Source organism: Staurois parvus, unplaced genomic scaffold (genome assembly GCF_062004578.1).
Source record: "Staurois parvus isolate SC_StPar_1 unplaced genomic scaffold, SC_StPar_1.0 ptg001903l, whole genome shotgun sequence".
NCBI lineage: Eukaryota > Metazoa > Chordata > Amphibia > Anura > Ranidae > Staurois > Staurois parvus.
Genome location: NW_028319699.1, coordinates 54,442 through 71,194, shown reverse-complemented (window position 1 = coordinate 71,194; position 16,753 = coordinate 54,442). Strand labels below are relative to the sequence as shown.

General features: G+C 47.0%; 2 protein-coding genes across 3 annotated transcripts in view; one reads left to right on the top strand and one right to left on the bottom strand.

The window, feature by feature from the left end:
• LOC149433837 (uncharacterized) overlaps window positions 1-16,659 on the top strand; it is a 190,931-nt gene extending 174,272 nt beyond the window's left edge. The window contains exon 2 of one of the 2 annotated variants that reach the window (XM_089664378.1): window positions 13,909-16,659. In XM_089664378.1, the coding sequence (XP_089520504.1) occupies window positions 14,072-15,496 (1,425 nt within the window). In that variant the 5' untranslated portion in view covers window positions 13,909-14,071 and the 3' untranslated portion in view covers window positions 15,497-16,659. Of the gene's footprint in view, window positions 1-13,904 lie in introns of both variants that reach the window. The other variant, XM_089664379.1, reaches the window with a different exon arrangement.
• The window catches only part of LOC149433836 (NACHT, LRR and PYD domains-containing protein 12-like), a gene marked incomplete at its 5' end in the record, with an annotated part of 66,126 nt that overhangs the window by 8,127 nt on the left and 41,246 nt on the right, over window positions 1-16,753 (bottom strand). Inside the window, 2 exons of the mRNA XM_089664380.1 lie at window positions 456-620; window positions 3,785-3,949. Coding sequence (XP_089520506.1) covers window positions 456-620; window positions 3,785-3,949 — 330 coding nt within the window. The remainder of the gene's footprint in view (window positions 1-455; window positions 621-3,784; window positions 3,950-16,753) is intronic.

Below are 16,753 nucleotides of genomic sequence, written 5' to 3'. Positions count from 1 at the left end.
TGTTGTCAGGTGTATTGTAACCAGGCTTTTTTGAGGCATTGGCACAGTAAAGACTTCTTTCTGGCAACTTGACCATGCAGCTCAGTTTTGTTCATGTATTGTTTATGGTCACTGTTTTTAATGCACTCATTATTTCTGTATCCTCCCCTGTATCTGTGTGATGTCATTTTTTCTCTTTCATTGTAATTTCCTTCTATCCTTTCTTCAAGACAGACACTTTTACTCTATATCACTAAATATACAGAATTCTTCCACATTGTATAGTTTGCCGGAACGTCCTCCATACAAGAAAAATATTCATGGTTGCAAAGTGTTTGGTGAGTTCAATTATCTGATGGAAAAATGTCTGCAGTGATTGTCTCTGCTCTGTTCAGGCCAGGCATAGAGGTCTCTGGAAGATTTCAATGGAAACTCTCCCAGAATATGATTGTCTCAGTCAGTCCTGTTATACTCACTGTAATTCCTCTATCCGGCTTGTTGTCAGAGCCGCCATCAGATCCCTGAAATGAGGACCCTCCAGATTGTTCCCAGACAGGTCCAGTGTCCTCAGTGTCGGGTTATTTCTTATTCCAGATGCCAGGTGGGGGCAGGAACTGTCTGTCAGGTGAGTATAGGACAATCTGTAGAAGAAGAGAAGAATGTTACTAGAAGGAAATTAACCCCTCCCCCCCCCCCCAGGAATGAATGGAACTATTCTCTACATGGATGGAACTCATTTCTCTTTATTGGAATCATTTATATTCGATCACTTTATAAATCTCCAGGAAATAGCATTTTATAAGACAAATGTTATAATGGAGTAGACCCCCCAATATTGTCCTCCATGTGTAGAGACGGTGATATCTCCATACACAGGATGAGCACAGAATACCACTGACATGACTCGTATTGTGCTATCATCTCCTTGTGTATGGAGCATGAATGGGATCAGCAGACAGTGTGAGGCCGCAATCAGCATTGCTAGTGATTGGACGAGAGGATTGTATCTGATATTCTATTTATCTCTGCTGATCAGAGCTCTGTACTCATAGGACGTCATGGCGCTAGGTAACAAATGTTCAGTAATGGGGAGATCTTCCGGAACTGAATAGCACGCCAGATGAAGAGAATTTGTTTGATGCTCTGATCACTCATTGCATTAAGATCAGATTCTCCCATGTATGAGCATCTTTAATGTCATCTATTTATACAGATACCAAAATAAATGTAGAGTGTTACTAAACCCCGAACCCTGCATTCACTATATTGGCTCTCCCCGGACCCCGCATTCCCTATATCTGCCTTCTCCGGACCCCGCATTTACTATATCCGCTCTCCCCAGACCCTGCATTCACTATATCCGCTCTCCCCGGACCCTGCATTCACTATATCCGCTCTCCCCGGACCCCGCATTCACTATATCCGCTCTCCCCGGACCCCGCATTCACTATATCCGCTCTCCCCGGACCCTGCATTCACTATATCCGCTCTCCCCGGACCCTGCATTCACTATATCCGCTCTCCCCGGACTCTGCATTCACTATATTCGCTCTCCCCAGACCCTGCATTCACTATATCCGCTCTCCCCGGACTCTGTATTCACTATATTCGCTCTCCCCGGACCCTGCCTTCACTATATTCGCTCTCCCGGACAGTGCCTTAACTATATCCGCTCTCCTTGGACCCTGCATTCACTAAATTTGGTCTCCTCAGCCCCTTCTTCACCATATCCGATGTGCGGGCCCTACATTCACCATATCCTCTCTCCACGGACCCTGCATTCACTACATCAGCTTTCCCCAGACCCAGCATTCACTATATCCACTCTCCTTGAACCCCGCATTCACTATATCCGCTCTCCATGGACCCCTGCTTTCACTATATCCACTCTCCCTTGACCCTGCATTCACCATATCCTCTCTCCCCGAACCCAGCATTCACTATGTCCGCTCTCCTCGGACCCCGCATTCACTATATCCGCTCTCCATGGACCCCGCATTCACTATATCCGCTCTCCATGGACCCCTGCTTTCACTATATCCACTCTCCCTTGACCCTGCATTCACCATATCCTCTCTCCCCGAACCCAGCATTCACTATGTCCGCTCTCCTCGGACCCCGCATTCACTATATCCGCTATCACTGGACCCAGCATGCACTATATCTGCTCTCCCCGGACCCCACATTCACCATATCTGCTCTCCCCTGACCCCGCATTCACCATATCCGCTGTCCCCGGACCCCGCATTCACAATATCCGCTGTCACTGGACCCTGCATTCACTATATCCGCTCTCCCCGGACCCTGTATTCACTATATCCACTCTCCCCGGACCCTGCATTCACCATATCTGCTCTCCCTGGACCCTGCATTCACTATATCCGCTCTCCCCGGACCCCGCATTCACTATATCCGGTCTCCCCGGACCCCGCATTCACTATATCTGGTCTCCCAGGACCCCGCATTCACTATATCTGATCTCCCAGGACCCCGCATTCACTATATCTGATCTCCCCGGACCCCGCATTCACTATATCCGGTCTCCCCGGACCCTGCATTCACTATATCCACTCTCCCCGGACCCTGCATTCACTATATCCGCTCTCCCTGGCCCCCGCATTCACTGTATCCACTCTCCCCGGACCCTGCATTCACTATATCTGCTCTCCCCGAACCCTGCATTCACTATATCTGGTCTCCCACAGTACACACAACATGGAAAAGCTATTATTTTAGTAAATATAAACTGCTAAATACCTTTTCTCATCAGCAGTATATAGCAGTCTTTTGACTTCTATCAGTGTCCAGCAGAGCACTGGTTAAAACTTGTAGGAGGAGTTTTCTTTCTGCTCTAGGAGGATGCAGAACCCCTGATCTCTGTCTGGACAGCACTGATTGGCGCTGCGTTGATCACATGTACCCTCCCAAAGAAGAAAATAAATCTTTAGCAATACACACTAAACTGAGCATGTGCAAAATGCCAATGGTTCAGTCTGTCTTATCAGAAGATAAGAGGTGGTTGCTTGAAAAAGAGGAGGAACAGAGCAGAAAGGATCAATCGGTCTTTTTACACAATGCAGAGGATTAACCCCTTAGGCCCCACAGTGAGTATCACAAGCATGCTTTACTGCATCTACAGACTGATTGTACTGTTGTGGGTTTAGTAACACTTTAATGGTTACATTTTATAGTCTATAGGGTCACCATGTTACCATCTGATATTATGCTGTTTGTACATCTTTATATCATATTAGGACCTACCCAATGTATCCAGTCAGTTTGTATCCAATTAGGCAATGGAGGTAAAGAAGATTGTAAGATCAGACTGTACTGTGTGTGGGGAGCTTTAAGTAAGCTACAGACTATACAATATTCTTTCCTTCCACTACGGGTGGAAAGAAAGTCAATTGCTCAATCCCCCCATCAACACAGTCAGAATGGATGGGGGAATCACTCCTGCCGCACAACTGTGTTCTGCCAACAGGAAGCCTTCCCTGCCAGCAGAACACTGATCACTGTTAGCTGCTATAGACCTCCAGCAGTGATCGAATGCAAAAAGTCCCAGAGGATGGTTGTACTGAATGTGATTGACGGATCAACTTCAGTACAACCAGCCTGCCCATAGATGGGTCAGATCTCGGCTGGTCCTTACTAAACCTGTCCATATTTGATCCACTTATGGCCAGATGTAGAAAAAGTCTAATTTATTGCTGATAACAGAGTTAGAGAAGATCCGAAGATTTAGACAATTGAATGTTAATCTGTCCCAGAATATGATTGTCTCTGTCAGTCCTGTTATACTCACCGTAATTCCTCTATCCGGCTTGTTGTCAGAGCCACCATCAGATCCCTGAAATGAGGACCCTCCAGATTGTTCCCAGACAGGTTCAGTGTCCTCAGTGTCGGGTTATTTCTTATTCCAGATGCCAGGTGGGGGCAGGAACTGTCTGTCAGGTGATTACCATACAATCTGTAGAAGAAGAGAAGAATGTTACCAGAACGAAATGAATCCCCCCCCAGGAATGAATGGAACTATTCTCTACATGGATGGAACTCATTTCTCTTTATTGGAATCATTTATATTCCATCACTTTATAAATCTCCAGGAAATAGAATTTTATAAGACAGATGTTATAATGGAGTAGACCCCCCAATATTGTCCTCCATGTGTAGAGACGGTGATATCTCCATACACAGGATGAGCACAGAATACCACTGACATGACTCGTATTGTGCTATCATCTCCTTGTGTATGGAGCATGAATGGGATCAGCAGACAGTGTGAGGCCGGAATCAGCATTGCTAGTGATTGGACGGGAGGATTGTATTTGATATTCTATTTCTCTCTGCTGATCAGAGCTCTGTACTCATAGGAAGTCATGGCGCTAGGTAACAAATGTTCAGTAATGGGGAGATCTTCCGGAACTGAATAGCACGCCAGATGAAAAGAATTTGTTTGATTTAAACCTTGGGCTAAGACTCCGTCCATGGACAACTTCCCCTTGTCTAACCTCCCCATAGCCCCCCAGGTCCCACCCAGATTTATCTCAGGCACAGTAAAACAAGGACGGTGGGGTGAGGGCAGAAAAAAGATGGAGGAGAAAAAAAAACAAAAAAAAAAAACCCTATTTCTCCTCCTCCATCCCTCTCCCCCTCCCCCCCGCCTCATCCCCCCAACAAATTGCCAGTCCTCTTTTCTCTTCGTTCTATTTTCCCATAGTTCTTCTTCCCAACCAGGGATTTCCATTCTTTGAATTTTTAAACTGTCAAAAAAATTTTTCAAATCTTCTGGAAACTTGAGGTATGCTGTAGTCCCATTTTTCCATCCTATTAAGCATTCGGGAGTCCCCCATCTATATTGCACATTTTGTTCTTTCAACCTTCCCAATAGGGGTCTCAAAGATCTCCTTCTCCACAGAGTCTCTGGGGCCAGATCCGCATATATCTGTATGTCTCCTTCATATTTAATTACTGATTTTCCTTTGGTCTTCTTCCAGATTTTTTCTTTATCCCGAAGCTCATAAAATTTAACTAGTATATCTCTCGGCCTTTCTTTCCCCAGAATTCTTTGAATTTTTCCTTTTCTAAAGGTTCCTTCTATTTTAGTCCTATCCATTTCGGAGCTGTCTGTTATAGTATTAAATATTTTACAAACCACCTCTTGCAGACTTTCTCCCTTTGAGTTCTCTGGGACCCCACGTATCAAGATGTTTCTCTTCCTGTCTTTGTTTTCTTGTATCTCAACCTTATATAACAGTTTTTCTTGGGCTTTCCCTATATTAATTATTTCTTTTTCTAATTCAAAGATAGCCTGAGTCTGACTTTTAACTTTCTCCTCCGTTTCTTCAACTCTCTCCAACAGGTGTCCCAGATCGCTACGGATATTTACCATTTCTTGTTTTATTGTTTTCTCCAATTCTTTAAACATTTCTGCCATTTCTTTTTTGTTAGGTATTTGTAGATCTTTTTCCATCTCTATATTGCCTGATGTTTGCTGGTTACTAGTATCAAGACCTAATGATACTCTAGGACTACTTTCCATACTAAGGTCTACTTCTCCTTGTTCAGTCCTGCTCTGGGATCTTTCTGGGGTTACGTTTCCTTGGGAGGTATATTTTTTAATTGTACCAGTCTGGGACCCTTTAAGCCCGCTTCCTTTTACGTTTTTATTTTTCATTTTTCTCTGTGGCTTGTATCCTTCTTGTACTCCTTTGTAAGTTCGTGGGTAAGGAGGGGAGGGGAAAACAGTTCTTTAACCTTCAAATCTCTGCCCTGACCCCCTGCTGATTTTTAAGCTTTTCTTCCCTCGGGCGTCTTCCACCTTTTATACAAAATCAAAAGTGGATTTTATATTCCATAAATGATTAGTAGGCAAATGATAGGCCTAAAAAGTGGGGGAAGGTGTCATGGAAATTTTGTATTGTTGGTCGAACTTTAAATGTGTCATATATTCGTGTTATTCATATGTCTCTCGTGTGGCTTAATTAAAGCTCTGAAGGCTGCAATTGGGCCATGCGCATGTACAATGTATGTATTACAGTACTCAGCTTGGTAATGGATGAGATGGCAGATCTGCGCTTATAGACCGGCGTGTATACCACCACGGCATTCGATGCGAATGTCGCTGGCAGTAGACCGCGGGCCTGTATCCACATATCAGCAGCATAGTACCACATGGGCTTCATAACGCAAGGCGCCAAGCGGTGTGAACTCCACGTGTAGGCTTATGCATATCTTACAACCCATTACCAACTTGAAACTGTATCTTGGATGGATGTGTTTTAATAAAGATCGTATCGGGCCCATCCAGGTACAGACTGATATTTTTAGGGAATGCTTGTACAAAGAATTTACATACCAATAGAAGCTAGTAGGACAGGAAATATGACCTCAGATGGCTCATAGGGGGGAAGGGGAGGAAGTCTGCTGACCTCAGAAGACTCATGGGGGAGGACCAGTGATAGATAATAGGAAAGGCTATGCTCCAATTGGAATGCACATCCTGTGTATAGGCACTCCCCATTGCATTGTTCGGTGGGAGGGGATTGACTTTATTCATGTGGGGGGCATGTGTGTATTTTTAATAAAACAGAGAGCTGAGTCTGAAACCAGCCCTTATGTGAATTGCAACACGATCCTGAGAGTGTCGTGTGATCATTCTAGGGTAACAGAGCTCCAATTCCCCCACATTTCAACAGATCCAAAGTATTTGGATGGGCAGGAATCGTGTAGTTTAGCTGCAGTCGTGGTAAGCGAGATTCGCACAGCTTTATGGGGGATTTCTGCGCATCCAACTGCGAGTACTCACGGTAAGGAGAAATTCGTTAAAGCGAATTTCCAAGACAGTTTGGCGAGCCTGGTGGATACTAACGCGTATTCTTGCATATCTAACCCAGTACGAGGGGGGAATAGCCATCATGAACTAGCAAAAAGTATGCCGGCACATTTCAGGTCTCTCTGCCATTAAGAGGATCGCTTTTTGCGTGTTCGTGTGGCTGATTTCGCTCTCGGTTAGCTAACAAGAATTACCGCTTAGCAAGGACCTAGTTTTTTTTGTCCTAAACTCTTGATTTGTGGGTGAAAGACGAGGGTTTGTCTCTGCGGAGAGCAGCAGAGGGGTGGGTTTGGTTGGCTGGATTTGGTCAAGTTTAAAAATCTTCCAACCAAAAATTAAACGGGTATATGTTTTAGCGGGTAAAAGTTGTTGCATAGTGTTAGGTAAGTATTTGCGGGTTGTAGGTACTGTGGTAATTGCTCTACCCCCCTCCACGTGAGGTAATTATTACAGTGCTGAAAGGTTTAGGTTAATTGTTAACTGTTGTAAGATCTCTGTGTGTATGTAGTCTGTGCAGTGTTTTGTGGTACTACTGCTCCCAGCAAGCATGCAGCAGGGGGTCCTTTCTGTTACATGTGCATGTTAGTGTGATATGTTGGTGTTTTATGTCCGTTCTGTGATTGTGCCCAAATTGTGTTGTATGTGTACTTCATATTGTTGTGTAATTGTCCAGTGTATGTTCTGTCCAAAAGTCTGTTTTATGTAAGAGGTTAGAGGCAATTTTGAGGCTAGAGTCTGCCGTGTGCTCCTCTGTGGGGGGCCATTCTAGTGTTACCATGTGCTTCCCTGTGGGGGGTCATTTTCTTGACTAACCACATGTACTCCTTTTGCTTGGTGGCCATTTTGTTAATGACCATGTGCTTTCCCTGTTGGTGGCCATTTTGTTGACTACCATATGTGCAGTAATCTCTATGCAATGTGCATGAAGTTTCCTATATGCATTTGACCCATATTGTGTTTTTAATCCAAATTTTTTACAGTTTCATTTGTTTGCTTTTAGCTTTAAATTTGCGTATTGCCAGCCAATTTAAAGTGTGTTAAGCGAGTTTTCCCTTCACGTGTTCCACATTTAATGAGCGCGGTGAAGTCTGGGTTTTTGCACATAGATTTCTTGTATAGTGATTATGTTTTTCTTGTGTTTTTCCTGTTAAAAGTAGTTCCTTATTGTAAAGCAGGTTTGTTTTAAGCTGCTGTGTCACGTGTTTCGCGTCCAGCAGACTTTTTGTGTAAACGGTTTTAGGTGGTTGCAGTGAAGATTGCGTGTGTAACGTGGATCGTTTAGCGGTGCTGATAGGAGTGATTTTTGCGTCAGCAACAAGGTTACTTTTGGCGCAGTTTTTCGGTTTACCTCTGTGTAATTGTTTTACTGTGAAACGTCCCGTGTTTTTCATAAGGATCCACTTTGTCCTTTTTAACAGTTTTTCAGGTTGAAAAAGGGTTTTTCTGTGTGTATTAGGAAAGTTTTTTTCTTTACACAAATTTCCTAAAGGTCAGTTAGCAGGTTTCTGCCCAACCAGTGACCCCTAAGTAACATCCAAGAACCCCTCTTTTTGTTTTGACTTGTGTTAGCTACTGTGTGCAGGGAGAGAAAAGCCACTTTCATCATTGTGCGGTGTGGCCTGCCAAACACAGTGGGTGATGAGAACCACATAAATTACGCTGTGCGAGTGGGCGGTCCAGGGAAGTATAACACTTAGCCTGGTTACCACAAACACTTCGGGTGGTCAGGATCGCATAAATTGCGCTGTGGGAGTGGGAGGTGTGCTCTCAGTCTGACCGCCACTTGATGCGCTTCGGGTGATCGATAAGTATCACATAAATTACGCTGTGCTGGGAAAGTGGTGGAATCCAGCCTCTCGGTAGGATCCCACCGAGTGCTCCAGGGGGTAAACAGGTACCCGGACGCGGGATATATACCAGTGACTAGTCACGATGGGCAGTAGTCAGTCCATGAAGAGAGAGGGGGAACCAGCCCTCTTCAGGGTAAGGACAGCTGCACAACTGATGAAGGTGAGTTTGGGGGGGAAGTCTACAGAACCCCTCAAAAGGTGGAATAAATGGTCGAAGGGTACCAGATGGGAAATTCCCCGGGAAGGTACATTTGACGCATGGAGGTGGGAAAAATTCATCTCTGAATTTGAACCACGGATGCAGGCGTCAGAACTAGAGATCGCACAGCTATGGCTTCACAGGTCAATCCAATTAGGGAGGCAGGGCATACATAAACTGGTGTCTGTCCGGAAGAACCAGGTGATGTATACCTGGCCTCCAGAGGGAATAAAACAGGAGGATCCAGTGTCAGAGGTGGAGGAAGCTCTTTCAGGGCTGACTCTACTAAGGCAGGCAGGATCAGGGTCTGCTGGGGTTCCCCAACAACCAACAGTGGCTGAGATAAGTATAACTGCACCTGTCTCTTCTGTTAGTGACGTCACTCTTGATGTCCCTTCTGTGTCTTCTGTCTCTATGCCTCAGCCTCTACCTCTACCTCTACCTCTCCCTTCTTCCTGCTTCACCCCAGCTCCTTCTGTTTCCAACTATGAAGCCTACTCAACAACCGATTTGCAGACTATCTGTGAATCAAGGGGAATAGACACCCGGTTAAGAAACAGGGCGGATTGCATCAAAGCGCTACGAACCACTGATCAGACCCCTGCCCCCCAGCTATACCCTGATCTGAGGGACCTCAAACCTGAAGGTGCAGTAAGCGAGGTGGTTAATCTAAGCCCACCGATGAAGCTGGGTCAGCCCTTGCACTCTTCCCGGACCGAGGCCTATCCAGTCAGAGTGCAGCAATTTGAAGGTCCTCCCAATGCACGGGGGGAACGGACTTTAGGGGAACGGGTAGTTTGGCATGTCCCCTTCACCCCGGCAGAGATCCGCACTATTCTGGCTGAGCTCCCGGACTATCGAGTCAATCCGAGAGGATTTGCTCGAATGTTTGGACAAAACCAGTTTAGCTATGGTATGAGCGGGTCAGATTGTGCGCAGATCCTGCGGGCTAAGGTGGGCATGGAAGTGGCCAGTACAGTGATTGCAGGGTGCTCTATAACCACGCATGAGGAGATGACTTCAGGGGGCAAAGAGTTCTGTACACAGCTAAAGGCAAAGCTTCCAGAAATGTATGGTGCTACCTCTACTACGGACATGATGAAGCTCACCCAGGGTCCTAATGAGGAAAGCGCCTGCTTCTGGCGCCGTCTCAAGCAGACGGCACTGGATGCGGATCTGGAAGTTGGACCTGATGCTCCAACTGAAGGGGTAAAGGTGACCACGACGCACATTCTGTTGCGGGCCAAATTTTTGGAAGGCATCAATATTAAAATTCGGGAAAGGCTGGTTCTGGCCCGACCCGAATATAATGAGATGTCTATCCCTGCTATCCTTTCCACTCTTGCGGCAATAGAGAGGGAAATGGATAGAAGAAAACAAGACAAGGCCAAAGTTCTTATGTCCCAGACCCCACACGAAAAACCAAGGGATCTGGGTCACAGGAAGGATAGGCCCCCACCCAGGTGCTTCCAGTGCCACCAAACGGGGCACATGAGGAGGAGCTGTCCCCAATTACCTAAAGGTCGGTGGCAGTTCATTCCTGATGAGTCCTCCGCCCCTATGACCACCATGGTAAGTAACTCCTATGAATCCTCATAGGAAGTTGGCAAATCGGTGTCGGCCCAGATCCATCTTTTTCTCGAGGAATTAAAATATCCCCTCCCTTGCCTCATCGACACCGGTGCAGCCAGAACAGTCTTGCGAAAACAGGACATCCAAGGCAAGGTACCCCTCTCAGGGGCAAGCACACCGACGGTAGGTCTCACAGGTCAAACGGTGTCTCTACAGTCCACCAAACCACTCCATTGCAGGTTAGGTCTGCACACTGAGGCTGTCAGGTCAGTGCTGGTCTCAGATGACGTCCCCATCAATCTTTTGGGAGCGGACATCTTGTCAGACATTCAAGCTGTCATTGAGTTCACCCCATCGGGTGTTGTGGTGAGTAGTGCCCTGTCGGAAGAAAGACTGTGCACATTGTTGGCCCTACCTTATCTCACCGAGGCTACATATTGTCTGGAGTTGGACGTATTGGCTGAAGTTGACCCCAAAGTTTGGGCAGCAGATAAATATGATGTGGGTCTCTTGCCGGTACCTCCAACTACAGTCAACATCAGACCAGGAAGCGTATTACCACAACTACCACAATATCCTTTAAGTGTAGCTCAAATGGACAGCCTAAAAACCCAGATCGACCAATATCTACAGATAAAGGTCCTCACCCCAACCCAGTCGCCATGTAACACACCATTATTCCCAGTAGCCAAAAAGACAGCACCGGGTCAACCGACCACGTACCGGCCGGTACATGACCTGAGAGCGGTAAACAAAATCATCATCAGTGATGCCCCTTTGGTGCCCAATCCACACACCCTGCTGGCAACCGTACCACCCAATGCAAAATTTTTTACCATCATTGATCTGTCAAACGCGTTTTTCTCGGTACCCCTGGATCCCCAGTGTCAGTACCTTTTTGCCTTCTCCTTCCAGGGCCGACAACTTACCTGGACCCATCTCCCCCAGGGGGCGGTAACCAGTCCCTCGGAATACAGCTGCAAGCTGAAAATCGTGTTAGATCAGTGGACCCCAATGAATCCAGAGGTGGTGTTGTTACAGTATGTTGATGACTTGCTCCTCTGCTGTCCCACTAAAAAGGATTGTTATCAACATACTGTTTCATTACTCAACCATCTGGCGTCAACGGGCAACAAGGCCAGCAAGGAGAAATTACAACTCTGCCAGGAAAAAGTAATCTTCTTGGGGCATTGTATTTCTCAGGGCACCAGGCACCTAACAACCCAAAGAGTGCAGACATTGCAAGACCTAAAGAGACCCAAAAACCACCGTCAGCTGAGAGCCGTCCTCGGCCTTATCAACTACTGCAGAGATTGGGTCCCCAATATCTCGGGCAAACTTGGTCCCCTGTATGAGCTGACATCCAAAACACCATTTCAAATGTCAGATGACGACTGGTCAACTCTTCAAGATTTGACTCAGGAACTCTCAATAGCACCAGCCCTAGGTCTACCCAACTATGACCTACCTTTCTACCTTTTCTGTCACGAAAGTCAGGGCCATGCAACCGGAGTACTAACCCAACTTCACGGAACCAAATACCGCCCCATCATGTACCTATCGACCGCTCTGGACCCAGTCATCAAAGGGTCCCCGGGTTGTGTGAGGGCAGTGGCTGCTTGTGCTGTCCTTGTCCAAAAAGTGGGTGACATCGTTTTGGATTCACCCCTCACACTCTACACTCCGCACTCGGTGCAAGAGATCCTAAACCAGGTCCAAACTAAACATCTCTCTGCAGCAAGATTGACCAAATACGAGGTAGCCCTCCTAACTCCTACTAACCTCTCTATCAAACGATGCACTATTCTTAACCCAGCTTCTCTTCTTCCTGTGTTGGAAGACGAGAAAGGGGGGGGAGGACAACAACGACAGTGCTGAACTTTGCAACCCGACTAACAATACTAACACCTCTTCTACTAACATGTCTTCTTTGTCCACTACTAACCTCTCTTCCAAAGGACACAACTGCATTTCTTTGATGGAACTGGACTCAGCGGCGATCAGCCCAGTGAAGGAAACGCCAATACCGGAAGCGAAAAATCTTTTTGTCGATGGGTCCAGGTACTACACCCAAGACGGTAAGCCACACACTGGTTACGCGGTCACGACGGAAAGTGACGTTGTGGAAAAGGGCTCTCTGAACGCACATATGTCAGCTCAGGAAGCTGAGCTGTGGGCACTGGCCAGGGCATGTGAGTTACATGAAGGTCAGAGGATTAATGTTTATACGGATTCGAGGTACGCGTTTGGTATTGCACATGACTTTGGTCCCATCTGGAAAGCGAGGGGATTTCTCACAAGTTCAGGTAAACCGGTGAAGCATGCAGAACTGATTGACAGGTTGTTCATTGCTTTCGGCCTGCCACGGGAGATTGCTGTTCTTAAGGTGAAAGCTCATACCACTGAGACTAGTGTGGAGGCATGTGGAAACGCTTTGGCAGATCGGTCCGCAAAGGCCGGTGCACTGGTTCAGGAAAGGGGGGTTCTGATGCTGGCCATCCCTTCAGAGGTTTCGTTAGACGAGTTTAAAAAACTGCAATCGCAGGCGGGTTTGCAGGAGAAGGCTAGATGGACAGCAGCAGGAGCCTCCCAAGGGTCGAATGACATTTGGTGCCTGAACAAAAGATGGTGTTTGCCAAAGTCCCTTTTCCCCATGATGGCCCACTTGGCTCACTACCCTGGGCACCAATCTAAGACGGCTATGTGTGCGTTGGTAGACGAGCATTGAATTGCACCTGGGTTCAGTACTGCTGCAGCTACCTTTGCAGCTTCTTGCCTAGTCTGTGCCCTACACAACCCTGGCAGAACGGTAGTAATACCCCAAAGGCACTCACCAAAACCTGAACGCCCCTTCCAACGCATCCAGATCGATTACATCTCATTACCAAAGAGTGGGCCGTACGAATACGCCTTGGTCTGTGTAGATATGTTTTCAGGCTGGCCTGAAGCGTGGCCCGTCACATGTGCCAATGCTAGTACCACGGCGAAGAAAATCCTGTCTGAGGTTGTGTGCCGCTGGGGTCTACCTGAAACCATCGAGTCCGATAGGGGGTCACACTTCACTGGACAGATCTTTGCAGAGGTATGTAAAGCCCTTCACATCAACCAAGGGCTACACACCCCGTATCACCCCGAGAGTAGCGGTAAGGTTGAACGTCTCAACGGAATCCTTAAAAACAGGATCTCCAAAATCATGGCCGATACCAAAAAACCCTGGCCTGAGTGTCTCCCCATTGCCCTCTATTCCATCCGGAATGCCCCTTGTCAACCACATGGGCTGTCACCCTACGAGGTGTTGTTTGGGGGACCTCCCAAAACAGGGTTGTACTTTCCTCAACAGTTGTCGTCTTTGCATTCACAGCTTACAGGTTATGTGCAATCTCTGCAACGGGAGCTGCAGAAGATACACCATCGGGTTCGCGAATCGCTCCCCGATCCAAATGCAATAACTGGTGTTCTTTCTATTGAGCCAGGTGATTGGGTCGTCCTAAAGAAACATCAAAGAACCGGACTCGAGCCACGGTTCACCGGACCATACCAAGTCCAGCTGACGACACCTACCTCACTCAAACTCGAGGGACGAGACAACTGGGTGCACGCAAGCCACTGCAAGAAGCTTTTCAGCTACACCAGAGAATGAGGGGTGTCATTTTCCTTTTTCTTTTTGTTTGTATGTCATACATGTGTGTGAACGGAGGAAAAGACGGCAGATACCCCAACCTTTTATTTAAAATGCACCTGCGTTTAGCCAGAACCGCCAACAAAACCAACTGTTGGGTATGCTCTAAGCCCCCACCCAGTCATCACATGTCCGCAATGGCCGCTGTTCATGCCCTATATGACATCCGCGTCGGCATGAAAAAGCAAGGGACCCCTGGTCAGCCCCCACGTAGACATTTGTCGGTAGAACTTAATGACACATTTTTAGCAGGTAACATCAGTTTCAGCACCAATATTAGCTCTAGCTCCTGTAGGGCCCTCGTCAGTCCATTATGGGTAACTGGACAGCTAGGCAGCCCTCAGGTGTGCTTTAACATCAGCTTTGGCACAGGTAACAAGTTTGTTGGGACTACCACCTGTGAGGGAGGTATAACTGTCAATCTGACTAACCAGACTTCCCTTCTGAGTAACCACACTGACCGACCAGACCACGTGTGTTGGAAGGACGGATGTGATGTGCAGACTGAGGGAGCAATCCCCCAGTCTGTGCAACTGTTGCTCAGTGCCAGAGGCCGAACGAGGAACTCCTCCTGCTCTGCTCTGACAGGTCCATACTATTTTCTGTGTGGTTCGGCAGCCTATAGAACATTTCCCCAGAACGCGAAAGGTTCGTGTGCCCTCATAAAGCTAGTCCCCGCATCCTATGTAGTGATGGATCATGAAGAGTTGATGGTCCACAAGAAGGTAAGGATGGCAGGGAGAGTTCGCAGAGAGCTGTTCTCTGAGGGCGACCAGGCATGGGCTTGGTTCCCCTCATGGACAGGATTGGGAATAGAACTTATGAAGCGCCTGAACAATTTTTCTGTCATCGTGGATAGTATGTTTAACGAGACCGTAGAGGCTGTCAGAGAAATTGCCCAAGAACAACGGCAGATGGGAATTTTAGTGCTTCAGGAGAAGATGGCCCCTGATTATCTTTTAGCCGCCACAGGGCGGTTCTGTGAGTTCATCGGAGAGGATTGTTGTACTTGGATAGAAGACACCGATGACAAGGTCCAGGCCCATATGGACAAAGTTAGTGAACTACAGGGAAAAGCTAGAGCTATAGCTAGTGAGGGTTGGAATCCGTTCAAGGGTTTGGGAGGATTGGGAGATTTCCTGTTCTCCATCGGATCTTGGTTGAAGGAAGTGGGAGTGTATATCCTGATGCTTCTCTTTTTCATCTGCCTTTTATATGCCGCGGTGAGATGTTCCTGTTGCCTCATCGACCGTGTAAGCCAAGCTCGGGCAGACGACCACATCTCCATGCCCGCTCCTGGGATCCCACTCCAACCACTGATCGGAGGAAGACCTCACCAACCAACCACCTTCTCTACAGATTACGTCCTGGCTTCCCTCTAATTTATCTCTCTGAAGACCACATTCTCCAAGACCTTCAAGCAAGCTTCAAGCCTCATCATGGTTTGTGTCTGCGATTTGGAAAACCGTCTGGGTCGAGACCAGCCTTGTGTGGCCCCGTCTGCAGGGGCAATTTGAGAATCTATTGCTGGATCTCCCCAGACCACCGTGGGATCACAAGCCTTATTCATACCACAAGTCTGTTTGTGGTTTTTGCAAGAGCCTTCCTGTAGTGAAGGTTCCAACGCTCTTGAGGATCATTGCTTCAATCAAGCCTGTTTGCGTCGAGTCTGCATCGGGTCTTGTTGTTTCAGGTACCCCGTGGAGCTTTATTCTCAGGGACAACTACAGGAACTCTTTGAAGTTTGAGACTACACCCATCAAGCTGAAGAAGATCAAGAAGGGACACGAGGAGAATATGATAAAACAGGAGGGAATGTCATGGAAATTTTGTATTGTTGGTCGAACTTTAAATGTGTCATATATTCGTGTTATTCATATGTCTCTCGTGTGGCTTAATTAAAGCTCTGAAGGCTGCAATTGGGCCATGCGCATGTACAATGTATGTATTACAGTACTCAGCTTGGTAATGGATGAGATGGCAGATCTGCGCTTATAGACCGGCGTGTATACCACCACGGCATTCGATGCGAATGTCGCTGGCAGTAGACCGCGGGCCTGTATCCACATAATAGCAGCATAGTACCACATGGGCTTCATAACGCAAGGCGCCAAGCGGTGTGAACTCCACGTGTAGGCTTATGCATATCTTACAATCCATTACCAACTTGAAACTGTATCTTGGATGGATGTGTTTTAATAAAGATCGTATCGGGCCCATCCAGGTACAGACTGATATTTTTAGGGAGTGCTTGTACAAAGAATTTACATACCAATAGAAGCTAGTAGGACAGGAAATATGACCTCAGATGGCTCATGGGGGGGAAGGGGAGGAAGTCTGCTGACCTCAGAAGACTCATGGGGGAGGACCAGTGATAGATAATAGGAAAGGCTATGCTCCAATTGGAATGTACATCCTGTGTATAGGCACTCCCCATTGCATTGTTCGGTGGGAGGGGATTGACTTTATTCATGTGGGGGGCATGTGTGTATTTTTAATAAAACAGAGAGCTGAGTCTGAAACCAGCCCTTATGTGAATTGCAACACGATCCTGAGAGTGTCGTTTGATCATTCTAGGGTAACGGAGCTCCAATTCCCCCACATTTCAACAGATCCAAAGTATTTGGATGGGCAGGAAT